The following is a 13974-nucleotide window of genomic DNA, read 5'->3' on the forward strand; positions in this document are numbered from 1 at the left end:
CGACTCCCCGCCTTCCCCCAGCCGCAGCGTGCCTTACTTTGCAAGCCACCCGGTGCGGGCAGAGCTTCCCGAAGCCCAGGGGGGGCTGGATCCGCCGGAGCAGTGTCACCACGTCCAAGTGTTTGATCCGTCCCCTAAAGAAGAAAGCACAGTGAGGGTCGCGTCCTTACCACGGGGCGACCTGCTGATCCGCCTGCAGAGCGCGGCTGCAGCTAGAAGCATCACTGAGATCTTTCCAGCCCCGCGCTGCCACTCCCTGTAGCCTGGGCATAGCTGAAGGTATTATTTCAGGCCTCTTGCACTCGGTGTGTTCCTCAGGATTTGCCCAGCACTCGTATAACTCCTGCTGGTACAGAAAACCCAGCTGTCAGTCGTACATGAGTCAAGACTTGCAAGAATTGACTTCAGTGATTCGAATGCTGCAGTTCCTCAGTGCATGAATGGACAATTTGGCGTTGTCCCCCCACCACTGACCTGCTCAAAATCTACAGCTGCTTGTTTACCTGTTGGTCTTAGGTCTATAGCAGGCACAGACGTGCAAAGGGTCTCTTTTCTCCTGGTGCTTTACCTCCCATATAAATAGGCCCAAGCCACTGTCTTTTGATACTTGTTTATGCTTTGGGCTGTCACTGGAGCCAGCGCAAAACAAAGTGCTGAATTTCCTCCACAGCAGCAGTTGAGTTTCTTTTAAGTTCTGTAAACGGCATCTCAAAAGAAGCATTCTCTCATGGAGGGAGGACAGCTACCAGAGCCAGAGTTGGGGCTTCAAGCATGGGACATGGGTGCAGAAGAGGGAAAAAATGAGCTTCCCGTTTATAGATGGGAAGGAACAGGATGTCATCTGGACTGAGCGGCTATCTATTATACGGCTTCAGCCACTGCAGTCTTGCCTTCAGACAAGCACAAATAGTAGCATCTGTTTTGTTAACAAACAGTATATTTATTAGAATTCTGTGCTTATCCCCTATCCATATTAAAAGTCTCTCTGGGCAGTCACCATGGATAGGAAGAAGGGTTTCAATTTACGTATCACTCTGATAATGTGACATGGCCTCACATATTGCAGAACCTGAGCCCAAATTAATCTTGACACTATGTCTCCTAAAGAGATCTGCTTTTAGTTTATGCCAAGACCTCTTTCCACAGTTTTTGCATTATGAGGGGGGCTTTGCAATTACAATTGTCAACTGTACTGTAATGCCACAGGGATCTAAATGTACTTTAAGCCTAAGCATGTGTCAAACAGAGCATACAATACTGAATGTCAGTTAAGTCCTTGTGTGAGTTGTTCTTGTGTAACTTTAAATCCCTGCAAGTCTGCTGATGTAAATAACCCTGCAGACAACGTAACGCAGCCATGTGAAGGTACAGGTTGTGATAGGCCTATATGACATATGACAAAATGGAGATTTGAGCACAGCAGCTCTACTGTCAGTAGAAAGTCAAATAGAAGAGTCACAGCTCAACATCCCAAACACATGCAACAATAAACCAACCCTCTAACCTCCAGTGCTCAGTCTCCTGCTGCATATCCCTAAACAGTCTGTATCTCCCCCAGACTGAAAGTGAAGCAATGTCCTGCCAGGTAACAGTGCAGCCTAAATGCTGAGATTTTTGTGTGTATCCTTGCACTGCTGGTTTATGGATTCACCAGCAATACCTTGTGGAGGTATCTAGTTTAAGATTTTTTGCAGAAAAAAAGTGTTCCTGCAGTAGGAACATGGCACTTACTGCACAGGGCCTGGAGAACAGAAAATAACAGGCCTGTTCTCCCGAGGAGCTCTGATATCCAGGCCGGGTTACTTACTTGGCTTCAGGGTCATACTCTGCCCAGATCCTTTTAAACTCATCCAGGTGGTGTGGTCCTAAAATGGACCAGTCCCGTGTCAGGTAATCAAAGTTATCCATTATAACAGCTACAAAAAGATTGATGATCTGCAAACAAGGACAGAGACGACTTGATGGATGAGGCAGGTAACAGTAGGCTTTATCGGCTTCTCCATTTAAAGTCTGGATTTAGACTCATAAAACTAGGAAGCCATTGGGGGTGGGTTCTCTGTTCCCCCATGCCAGCCCCCCAGTTTAAATCGGAAGATCCCAGAGGCGGGATATTCTCAGCTGGTCACATTTTTCTCTTCCCTACTGAATGGATGAGGTGCAAGCTTGCTGAATTCTTAGACATGCTGCGATGGCTTTTTATTTACCGGTGTCTTTGCCCAGCAGAACTGGGTAGTGGTGGAAGAACCTGGGATTTAACCTCTACAGGCAGTGGGGCTGAGACAAAAGTCCTTTCTTCTGGCCCAAGACCAAAACTTTTAAAATGTTGCTGCTGTTCACTGGGAGAGTTTTGCGCACTGATGCCAGCTGCAGAGCATGTGCTGTCGCTCTGAGCAATGCCGCATTGCCAACCGGAGCAGATGCAAGTGGGATATGTGTATTCTCACAGTCATCGCTGCTGGCAGGGGAGGAAAAACCTGCTCAGCAGCCAGAAGGAAGGTAGGAGGGAAGGTGGGAAGTGTGGCTGAGGCGTTGCTAGCCTCAGCACAGCCCACAACACGCTAATTTGGTTTTCTCATTGAGGGGGAGGGGGGAAGAGCGCTCCTTTGCTGTGCACGAAGGATTGGGATTGGAAGCAGAGCATCCCCCAGAGCTGGAGGGAGGCAGGAATGGCAGTGACCAAGGGGGTGTTGTCACTGAAAGGGTGCTGCTGGGAAAGACCCCGTGGGGAGATTTCCCCCCTCTGAGATCATTCTTCTGCTGTGCAGTGCTGGTATCTGGGGAGGCAGGGGCTCAGTCTGACAGAGGGCAGGTTTCGGTTGCTGGGGCAGACTCACCAGGAAGGCACAGAGCATGTAGAAGCTGATGAAATAGAAGACGGCGAAGCTGCTGCCACAGGAGTGATCAGCTTCGGTGGAGTTGGCCGGCTCCGACTCTGGGTCGCACTTCTTGTCTGGGAGACATGCCAGCATGATTTCCTGCCAGGCCTCACCGGTGGCACACCTGGGCATGGCAAAGGGCAAGGGAAGACAGCAGTGACCTTCGATGCGAGACAGACTGGCACATTAGCAACCTGTTCCTGCTCCCATGAACATTAATGGGGGTTCTGCCACTGAGGTCAATTAGGAGCAAGTTAGGCTGATGGCCGGGCTTTGACATACACTGGCATACCCTGCTCCTCTTTTTGGCTTTGTTGCCATCATCAGCGTGTTGTTCCTGACTGGCTTTGCCTAGTGTGGGTACGGGGCTGTCGTGCTCCAACCAGCCAGAGTCATTGAGACGTGTGTGACATGGCTATGGATTGCATGAAATAACTCCTTGAAAACGAGGAAAGACTGTTGAGTATGTGCCAACTCCCCACTCCTTCAGCACCCCTCCCCCGCCCCGGCACACCTGGCCACAGCTGGAGCAGGATGAGGTGCTAGGCTGAGCTAGGCATGGCCATGCCAAAGCATGAGTGGGAGTTCACGTCCCTTTCCCTGCTAAAATAAGCTGGAAGTCATACTGGCTCGATTCGAACGAAAGGAGGAGTTTGTGATGCATATCAACGTTTGAGAGCACTGAAAACTGGCTACCTTCCTTCTGAGTAGGAGGACTTGCCTCCCTCCCCAGCACTGAGTGTTGGCCAGTGTCAGCTGTCAGGGTACAAAGCTTAATGGACTGGTTGTTTCATCTGATGTAACTCCTAGGCACCCCCACTAAGGGACAACATGTTTCTACTCACCTCGTGAGCATGACACGGTAGAAGGAGATAAGCTGTGCCCAAGAGCAGAGGAATCGTGCTCCCAGACTGACACAATCCAGAGCTGTCAAACACCCACCTGAAAAGCAGCAGCACTGCCTGGGGGAAGGTCTGGAAGTTGTTGTTTCGGTTGATTTCTGTGGTATCGTTCAGTGCAATTTTACCAAACACCTGGCAGAGAGCAGAGGTCTTTTCAGGTTAGCCCTGCAAAATCCCCAAACCTCTCGTCACCTGTAGCTCTTGGCCTCACCCTGACTCTGATAACAGAATCTGCTCTTCTCTTAAAAAATAATTTCCACAGGTCTTTCATATTTGCTGTTGCTTCCCTTACTTGTGCTTTATCACCGGAGAAGCACTTATTTTGTGGCAAGAGGCATCTTTTGTTAAAACAAGACATCCTTCCTTATTTCATACCCTGTGAATACATGATATGGGGCCTTATTGTAACAAGCATTCATATGGGGAGGGGGGTCCAGCTGAAAGAAATCAATAACACAGAAGAAAAGCCTTCATCGCTTATCTGTCTTCACCAGGAGGAAATGATAGCAAAAGACCAGCAGCTGCAAAGCCTTGAGCTTCCAACTCTGTGGGGTGCCTTGGATCTTTCCAAAACAATGTAAAGTACGTTGCCTTGGATCTGGAGATTGTCCAAACGCTTGCCCTTCTAGTAGCTACACGTCACCAGCAGGTGTTTCAGCCCCCCCTCCCCGAATGCAGCAGTGTGAAGATGATGACTAGATTTGCCCAGGCAAGGGTGGCTTACACCTTCCTTCCGAGCCCAACCAACCGTCGCTACACCAACTAGTTAATCCAGCCGCAGCACAAAGCCTGCAACCATCAGCAAACCTTTTTAGGGGCCTGCCCTCGGATGTGAAGTCCCCAGTGCAGGAGAGTTTCAGGCTTCTTTGAAAAAGTCTTATATAGCTTTGGTACTTTTGGGCACCGGGACTGAGAGCTTAACAAACCTTGCCTGGCAGAAAGGTCTCTGCACAGCATAGTCAGTCAGGACTATTCATTCCCCATCGACAGCAACGCGACAGAGATCTCAAGGACTGAGAGCTGTAATCTCGTAGCCAAAATGAGCAGCAGGAACAGAGCAGCTCTGAAAGAACATGGAGCTTCTTTTCAAGCAAATGTCACCGATAATTAACACCCCAAGAGAAACAACGATGTGGAGAGAAGCGCAGGGACAATGGCGGGGAGGCCATGCCAGATGGGAGGGAGGGTCTGTACATGGCAGGCTTTCTGCAGGGGTTCCTCATGGACGTGTGGGCCTTGCCCAGCCCCGACCGCCCCCACGCTGTGGGTAGCAGTGACAGCCCCAGCTGCACTGAGGAGGAGCAGGAGGACAGATTAAATGCTCAGAGGCAGTTTGAGCTGAGGCAGCCCATATTTTTCATTTCAGGCAAGCGTAGGCAAGGGAACTTCCCATGCTGGAAGTCTGATTTTCCTTTCGACCCTGCGGCTTCCCTCACACATGATCACTGGCGGCAGCTACTACAGGTGCTTTGCATTAGGTACCTACAAGGAGCTGCAGGTAGAGGTTCCTCTCTCATGACCGTTCCAGTCTGTGCCTCCTGGGCCATGATATGAGTGGCTTCATCCATCAGCATCAATTTGGATTTTTCCACTTGGGCACATTAGGTAGTGAGGCTTAAATGTTGTTATGCTCTAAGTCAGGGCAGTAGCTGAGATAAAGTGGTAGGTCTCCTTTATGTGGGAAATTCTTATATTTTCATCAGATCTGGTACATCTGGTCTGTCAAGGTAGCTGCTTAATGGGGTGAGGAAGGATTTTCCTTCCTATGTATCCCTATGTGTGAGGGAACCCTATGTATCAACAGGTTCCAAAAAGCAGCACACAAAATGTCCGAGATGCCATCTGGACAAAAAGTGATGATAACAGGTCTGTGGGCTCTAAGCAAAGAGGGAAGATGAGAAAAGTTGGTTTTCTCATTGGAAGACAGGAGGGTAGGAAGCAATCTAGTAATCTAGATCAATGTGAAAGACAGATGTATGATCTTCAGGCTGCTGAGATGATTAAAACAGAGGCTTGAATGTCAGCCAAAGATTAAATAGCCAACTTAGAACTAGCTGACAGAAAAGGGACTAGAATTACAGAATAAAATATCTAGCCCTGGCAGTGCCCCGATCATTGTAGACCCCATCTGCGTGGGTCCTTGGAAGCCATTTTTAATGCTTTGTGTAGCTACATAACACTAGTGTAATACTCTCAAGTGATTTTCTGTATAGAACAGGTAATCCTGTAAGATCTTGGCCATTTGACCTAGTTAGGTATTAAAGGCAAAACTGGCAAGTTTACAGTATGAGCCTCGTAGACTAAATGACAGCTGTAATTACTGGGGGGCAATTGAGATAACCTATGATAATTCAAGAAAAGATTAGTTTTATTTTTTAAACTGGGGGAGGGTAGATGGAGTTTGTGAAAAGATGTGATTATAATAACAGGAAACAAATTAAAACAAGGTCACAGAGGTCAGATGAATTTTGTTACAAATTCTGTCGGCATTGTGAAACCAAGAAGCCCGTCATGTTTGCAGACCTCTGGAAGCAATTATGCCATGCCTGTTTATACTTTGGTCTCTGGTCCCAGATGGCTGACTTGTCTGAGATCTTTGATTAACACCGAAGTGGAAAGTGAAGCTTGGTTTGAAAAGCAGCACAGCAAATGAGGCTGGGACTGTCACAGACTGTGCCTATATCACATGCTTTCTTCAATGGCCTGTATGCAACATCAGTTCCTTGCACAGATGAATGCTCAGGCTGGTTCCAAGTTCATTTTGCAAACTGAATAGGATATTGTATTGATGCAGCTTCCTGAAGAACTGGCACAAACACAGAGCGTTGGTACATTGGGTCTGATCCCATATTTGCCTTCACAGGTGTAAATCAAAAGCTGCTTTTTACAACTCAGTGGAAGTTACGCCGGTGTGAAAGTGATGCGACAGAAAAATTGGGTTTCTTCAGTGCAGCACGGCCGTAAGCCCACTGAAACAACTATTTTGAACCAACAAGCAAGGCAGTAAATCTCTTTTGCCACCATTGCTGGATATTCCTTTGAGAGTGTGGAGGGCAGGCAAGGTCCTTTTACTGTTTGCATATTGCATTCTGCCATTAAATGGGTCATTTTTTGTTTTTTTCTGGAGTGCGTTGTGCTCCTGTTGGAAGTGCATAGGCAGACAATGTTTTCCAACCAAGGTTAGCTGCTGTCTTACCTTACTGGGTGAAAACATTCTTGTAAACCCCTACAACCACACATTGATCTAGTTACTTTATATGTCAGTTCCCAAAACTCTAACAGAAGACAGACACAGCTGAGCTCTTCAGCATCACTTACCTGCATCCCGATCACAGCGTAGATGAAGAACAACATCACTATTAAAAGAGCCACATAGGGGAGAGCCTAGAAATGAAGGGGAAAAAAAAAAAAAGAGAGCACTGTGTCTCCACCGAGCCCGGCGCACTGGAGCCTGGTTCATGCTCCTGGCTTTAGGAAACTGGGCAGAGGCTGAGGCTGGCTGAGGCTGAGGCTGGCCCCAATGGCGTCTGTAATTTGGCCAGGTGGCCACTAGATGCCTCTACAGGCCCACATTTGCTTGCTCTCCCCGCCACCACCCTGCTGCCAGCCAGCTCAGGCAGGCTCTGACTCTGCTCCCACTCGTGATGGTGTAGCTCTGCTGTCTTCAAGTCAGTCCTGCCCTTGATGGAGTGAGGAAAGCAAGGGCAAAAACAGTGTCTACAGCTGCTTATCAAGAGGCGAAAACTCTCGTAACCAGTATTATTCTGGCACTAATGGCAATGTGATTTTTTCTGGATCCAGCCTGGTGAAATCAGAAATGCAACAGCTGCCGAGATCCAAATTCAAGGCTTCTGCTACAATGGCTGGTACCATCCTAAGCACCCAAAGCAGCATCAGCTTTGTTCCCTGTTCAGCGTTAGGTGTCTGTGATGGTGTCTGCAATGCACTGTGTCTGTGATCAGCTGCTGAAGAGGAAATGCAGAGCCCTGATATGCAGAGCTGCCTCATAAGGAAGAGGCCAGTGCAATCAGCAAAGTGTTGAGTGCTATCGATTTTCTCCGCCACTAGCAGGAACCAAGGGCACAGCTCGGGACCTCACAGGCTCAGGCTTTTGAGGAGGAATTTTCTACTCTGTTGCTTTTGAAATATATAGAGCTCATACCAGAGATTTCCAGACCTTACTTCAGAGGCAATGGGTGGACACATTCATCCTGAAAATGTGAGTACAGTCCCTGATCTGGATTTTGAATACGCCATTTCACAGAGTATAAAAAGCCTACAACTTTTTTTTTTTTTTTAAATATAAGATTATTTACACATTTTAAGTTTATGCCTAAATTCAACAGGGCTAAATCCTACAGGAAGACTCGAGGAAAAATTTTCACTGACCACTATGGAGATTTGACTAAGATCTGCAGAAATCATCTCAAAGAGATCTGAATTTAAAAATGGCAAAAACTCAAACCTTTAAACAATGCCTGTAATCATCATCTTGAGGCTCAGGGGCAGATTCCTCTGTGTTTTATGGGGTCAGACAAATCTGTATGGTTACCCCACAATGTCAGTGGAGATACACCAGCTCAGAATTGGGCTCTAAACATTTTTTGATGATCTAGTTGGGACTTGATACAAACAAGACCTAAGAAGAGCTCCTGGGGTAGTGTCCAGACAGGACCTGAGGTGCATAACCTTACCACTTCTTCTGTCTTTCAAATGGGGATGGGAAAAGTGTCTTCTCTCCTGTCCATCTGGCCCTCCACTTTCTTCCCATGTTCTTCTGCTCAGCCCACTCCTCTCCACTGACGCACCTTCCTACTCATCTCTGCCCCTTATTTCCCACGGCTCCTTCAGCTCCCCACCTCCCATATTCCACTCTTCTGGCTCTGTCCTCCTCTGTCTCCGTCCTTCCCTGGCTTTACCACTTTGTCCTTGTGATTCCCACGGCCCTGCCTTGCCCTCAGCACCCCTCTCACTTCCTACTCCTCCCACTCGCCAGCCTGGGCTCTGTTGCTGTCTCTGCAGGCGGAAACCCCGCTGAGCATTTTCCCACCACACACTCCTCTGACCGGTGCCCTAACTTGTATGTAAGCACTGTGCGCCATGCACAGGGCACATGGTAGTTACGATGGGCTCTGAAATCCAGCACTAGTTTGTTGCTTATTAGGCTGCCCTGCATGAGCAGAGACACTTCCTGGAAGCATGTGGGGACATGGAGAAGAGCCCGTGCCAGACAAAGTCTGCAGGGATCCCAGATTTTGACAGTGGGAGTGGCTGAGTTAAGAGCCCTGCATAGTGGCTATTCTTAGCTACCAAAGTAGCCTCCCAGTAGTTGCAAGAGGAGGAACTCTGAGCAGAGAATACCATGTTATAAATGGCTAAAGACTTTCAAGGGAAAAGGCACTTGCTTGCAGTGCTTTTTTTTTTTTTCCCCCTTGCTGTGGAAGATACTTCCCTTGATACTTTCTCCCATCACCCTACAACCCTGCCTAAAAGTGACTCTCCAATCAAAGAGGTCTGAAGGTCACTGGAGGGAAGTACCAGGCACTCCCTTTCCCATCCATCTCATCCTCTCCAGCCAAGAGCCGTGGCAAGCTGAGCTCAGGATAAGAGCAAGCTATTGCTAAAGAGGCTGGAGGGGCACAGGGGCAAGGGGAGGAGAAGCAGGAACTGGAAAGTGTGACTGTGTTCCCTGCATCAGGGATGGCTGAGCTGTGCCAAGGGAATCTCATTCCTATGCATCCAGACAAAATGGTTCCCACTAGAGCCGCTCAAATAACAACCTGGAAGTTAGCAACTGTGTAAGCAATGGAAAAAGTCACTTGTGGTATGGATGTGTCAGTCAAGGAGTACGCAACATGAGTCCTTTGCATGAGCCTGGTGGTCTGGCTACTGAGAGCACCTGGGAGCTGCACTGGAAAAGGTCCAGATTGATCCCTGGTATACACATGTGCTACTTCTGCTGACAGAGACGGAAGTTGTGGTGATTCACGGCACTGCAGGCTTTGGTCCCAGCTTGTGTTGTAGCTGGTGAGGTTTAAGTTTTAAAGCATAGATCAGCTCCTTTCCCATTTGAGTTGATACAAATGCTATTGACGATTTAAAGCCTCAATCTGAGGGATAGAAGATTGCTGTTTCAAGACTTGTGTGTTGCACAAGTTACTCTTTCATGCTTTTGTCCAGTGGTATCCCTTGCATCTTTTCTCATGTTTAGACCACCATTTGTATTCCTGTGGTGTCTTTCCCTGACACTTCATCCAGACCTGTGTCAGCTAACATCCAGGTTGTGCTGGCCCAGTAAATCCAGGTCAAGTAGTTATAAAATGCAGGAATATGCTATGCTTCATCTCTAACTACCATTTTTCTATACATGGCTAGGTTAGAGGCTGGTTTGGAAGCAGTTTTTTCTAGCAAATAGCTATCTCTTGGTGTTTGTTTTCCCCTAGAGGTGATGATTCTTATCCAGTCTGGTCTCCTTCGCCTCCCCCTATCTACTTTGGTACTTCACCTACCACTGAAATGCAACCTGCCTCCAGGGCAAAAGCAGCAGCAATTTAATATCTTGGCATCGTTACCAGGGCAAAATGTGTGGGGTCAAAAAGGTGAAATTCTTCCTGGATGAAAGCATGGGGCCACACACCTCTAATACTGGAAATCCTCAAAACAAGGCTTAAGGGAAACTTAATTGACACCCAGGCCTTCCCCATAGCTGTGTGTTTCACTTAAAGCAACAGATATAAAATACAGCTAAAATAGAAAAAAAAAAAAAAGAGGAGATTGAAGGGTTACAGACAGGCAGTAATTGAGTTGAACTGAACCATCAAGGCTGTTCAGGAAGATCTCAAGCAATTACTCATGCTTTAAAGATGAAACTTATACCAAGGCAGTCATCCCTTGCGAGCCCCATTTACTTGAGTCTCATTCGTGCCACGTGTCACTGGTGCGCACAGCTCTGACCAGCAGCCTTTGAGCTCAGGCACTTGGGTGAAACCCCTCCCCGAGGGGCCACCAAGGGGGGAAAAAAAAAGGGTTAGGTCTTAGAGATAAGCGAAGGAATACCTGGAAGGACTTGATGAAGGTCCAAAGCAGTGTCCGGATGCCCTCCCCTCGGCTCAGGAGCTTCACGAGACGCATCACGCGGAAGAGTCGGAAGAAGGTGATTGAGATGCGAGAGTTTTCCTCTGCGTTCTGGAAGCCATTGGCACAGAGGCAGGAGTTACAACAGCACGGGAGGAACAGGGGCCCTGGGCCACAGAGGACGCAGAGGACGCTACGCCGAGAGCTCACTGCACTGTTCCTTGTCCTGGTACCGCTCCCTGGGCTTGCACTGCCCCGGCACCCCAGGGATGGGCCGAGGCCAGTCAAGCCTCCCTCTCTCCCATGGTGGTGAGGCTACTCTATGGGGGCTCTCGAGGCCATCGGCCTTTCCCTTCAGGTTGCCTGGACTCTTGGGGATTAGGGATATGTTATGCTATAAACCCCTCCATTACATCTCCTCCTCACATTGGAAAGATGCCATTCTCCTTTGACATTCTACTGGAGGAGAAAGATACTTTTTCTTTTGACCTGTCTGCTATGTTTTACCCCAGCAAGTGCCTCAGCCAGCAGTTCTGGTGAATCTGATGTCGGGCATCAGCCACGTGCCACTTGCTCTGCTGGGAAACAGTAGCAGGTCCCAGGTCTGCTCCAGGGTGCGAAACCCTGCGGGGACATGGCGTGCGCTGCCCCCTGCCCAGCTGCTGGCGTCACCGGCACCGCTGGCAGCCTTGCTGTCCCTGCACCGCCGTGGCTATGCTTCTGGGGGCTGGGCCGTGGTCGCTCGCTCCCACTGCTCTGTGTTCAGGCCTTTCGCATTTCTCATGACCCCTTTGTATTTCCCACAGTCTGCGCACTGCCTTTTTTTTGGTGTTTTTTTTTTTAAAAAACATTTTATTTTGGCTTCACTGCTACTGTTCAAGCGTGCAGTATTTTAAAATAGTCTTTCTCCTGGCCTGTTTTTTTCTCACAGCATCTGCTTTGTCCCTAAGCATTTTCCCCTGGGCCTGTAACCAGCTCTGACGTTCCTCAGCCTTCACACGTGTGAAGGCCACATCCATCTGAGCGCTGCTGCGGCGGCAGGCTTACCTGGGCCTCGGCAGAGGACCCGCTGCCTAGCTCGAGGGGAGGCGAGGCACAGAAAATGCTGTGCTTCCCAGTTTGTTAACCCCCTAAAATACTGTGCAAAGCCTGCGGAGCTGGTGGCTTCCACTAGCAGCACTGTGGGAATGTGACCTCCTGTCACAGGGGGAGATAACACTGTCACCCTAGCACTTGACCTGCAGCGGAGCAAAGAAGTGCACAGACACCCCCTCTCTGTCCCCACCCAGGCTGCAAAGACTGCAGTTTGAGTCTGAACACCACCGAAAGAGCAACATTTAGGAGGAAGAAACAGTGCAGATCACCCCCGCTGTTAACTACTCACCACTGTGTAAACCAAGAGAGAACAGACCCTTTGGATTTCCTGTCACCGGGCAGTGAAAACAGCAGCTGCTTGTCTTGTCTGCTCCTGATAAAACCCAAGGCACGGGAACTGCCTGGATATACGTTTCTGGGATTAAATGTCCAGATGAGGACATGTACCTGTGTGCTGTGTGTGCTCCTGTTTCCAACCCAGGATGAGCAGATTGGCGCTCAGCTCTGTCGGCCCCCGGCTGGGTCCGTGCCCCAGCTCCTGCTGCACAGCCATGGGGGCACACAGGGGCCATAGTTGCTTGCACGTGTGTGTGAACCCTGCTCGCACAGAAAGCGCAGCGTTATGTGCAATAGTTCAGGACTGCACCCCAGCTGCAGTTTGCCTGTCTATCTGTGGTGAATCACCGGTGGATATTTTGGGTAGCTTCCTCCAGTCTGCAGCAAAGGCTGACGCTTGCTGCCCGTGCAGTAACCGGGTGAAAAAGATTAGAGAAACAGGCTGTGTCAAGGCAAAGCCTGAGTGCTTCCTCCATCTCACATCATTCTTGTTTTCTGACTTGGGCAACAGGCTGGGGGCTTCAGTGAATCAGAGGGAATTGCTCTGAGGTGAAGGAGGGAATGTGGCCTCCAAGAAATCGAAAATCATGGCATTCAATACTCTCAGCAGTCCCAGAGGACTAACTGTCAGGTCACACAGCTCTCCCAATCCTACAGAAGTCCTATGGCCTCCCTTCCACTTTCTCTAAGAAGCTAAAGTCCAAAAGAGAGTTGAGGTCCAAATTTAAAAGTTGTGTGGACAGCAGCTGCTGTGATTGTGACCAAAAAAAAAAAGTGTTTTCTTATTCTACCTGCTGCTGCTCTTGTCAGCTTGGCCCTTTGGATGGCAGCAAGTTGGGACATGGGTCTGGACAGAAGTTTTAGCATTCCTTCGTCTTTCCTTGCTGAGAGGAGGCAGCTGCTGTAGGCAGAAAATTATCCCTGTCCTCCTGGGGTCCTGGAGTAGGCAAAGTCTAAGCAGCGGATAAAATAGAACAAATTCCTCCTTGACACAAATCTGCAATTTGCTGACATCAAACCACTTAGCCAAAAACACTCAGTGATGCCTCGGCAGATTACGGTCATTTTAAGACTAGATGGCTACAGATTAGCTGGTGCTTGAGTAGCCTTGCTTGCTTTCTCCTGGCTTTAATCCAGCTTTTTGAAGGCGTATCCTTGCCAGAGGAGGGAGGTTCTGCAAAGTGGCAATTAAGAGAATGGAGTTACTGCAACTCTGTTAGGCTGGTGTGGGAACTGCCTTGTACACCAAGGCAGCAGAGTTTGTGTGCACCATTGCACGACTTACCCTTTTTTGTGCAAAGTACGAACTCAAATGTTATGGTGAATCACATCATTGAAGAGGAACTTCAGAGTCCCAATCCTTTCTAGTCTGGAGGCTTGGACATGAAGTCACATTGCAAACTCATTCAGCATCACATTGATAGTGACATAGTTTGTTGCTAACAAGAAATCTTACCAGGTCTAGTTCTCTCTTGGTGAGTCATTAGAAGGCAGAACAACAGTTAACTTGACCAACGGAAAGCTCAGGATGCACAAGAAATACACATGTGCAGCATATTCACAGCTCATGTGAACACCAGACTCACATCAATACGCAACATGGCAGCTTCATGCACAAATAACTAGGCTGGGCTTGGAGAGAGAACTCGTGATCACAGGAGGGAATAAAAGAGTGTGGTAAGAAGGCGGGC

At 48.7% G+C, this 13974-nt stretch overlaps 1 protein-coding gene across 1 annotated transcript in view; it reads right to left on the reverse strand.

The window, feature by feature from the left end:
• The window catches only part of CACNA1C (calcium channel, voltage-dependent, L type, alpha 1C subunit), a 422263-nt gene that overhangs the window by 16309 nt on the left and 391980 nt on the right, over window positions 1-13974 (reverse strand). The window contains 6 exon segments of the mRNA XM_009332885.1: window positions 38-134; window positions 1808-1935; window positions 2835-3000; window positions 3819-3910; window positions 7097-7162; window positions 10835-10963. Of these exon segments, the coding sequence (XP_009331160.1) occupies window positions 38-134; window positions 1808-1935; window positions 2835-3000; window positions 3819-3910; window positions 7097-7162; window positions 10835-10963 (678 nt within the window).

The sequence above is a fragment of the Pygoscelis adeliae genome, unplaced genomic scaffold (assembly GCF_000699105.1).
Source record: "Pygoscelis adeliae isolate BGI_AS28 unplaced genomic scaffold, ASM69910v1 Scaffold38, whole genome shotgun sequence".
NCBI lineage: Eukaryota > Metazoa > Chordata > Aves > Sphenisciformes > Spheniscidae > Pygoscelis > Pygoscelis adeliae.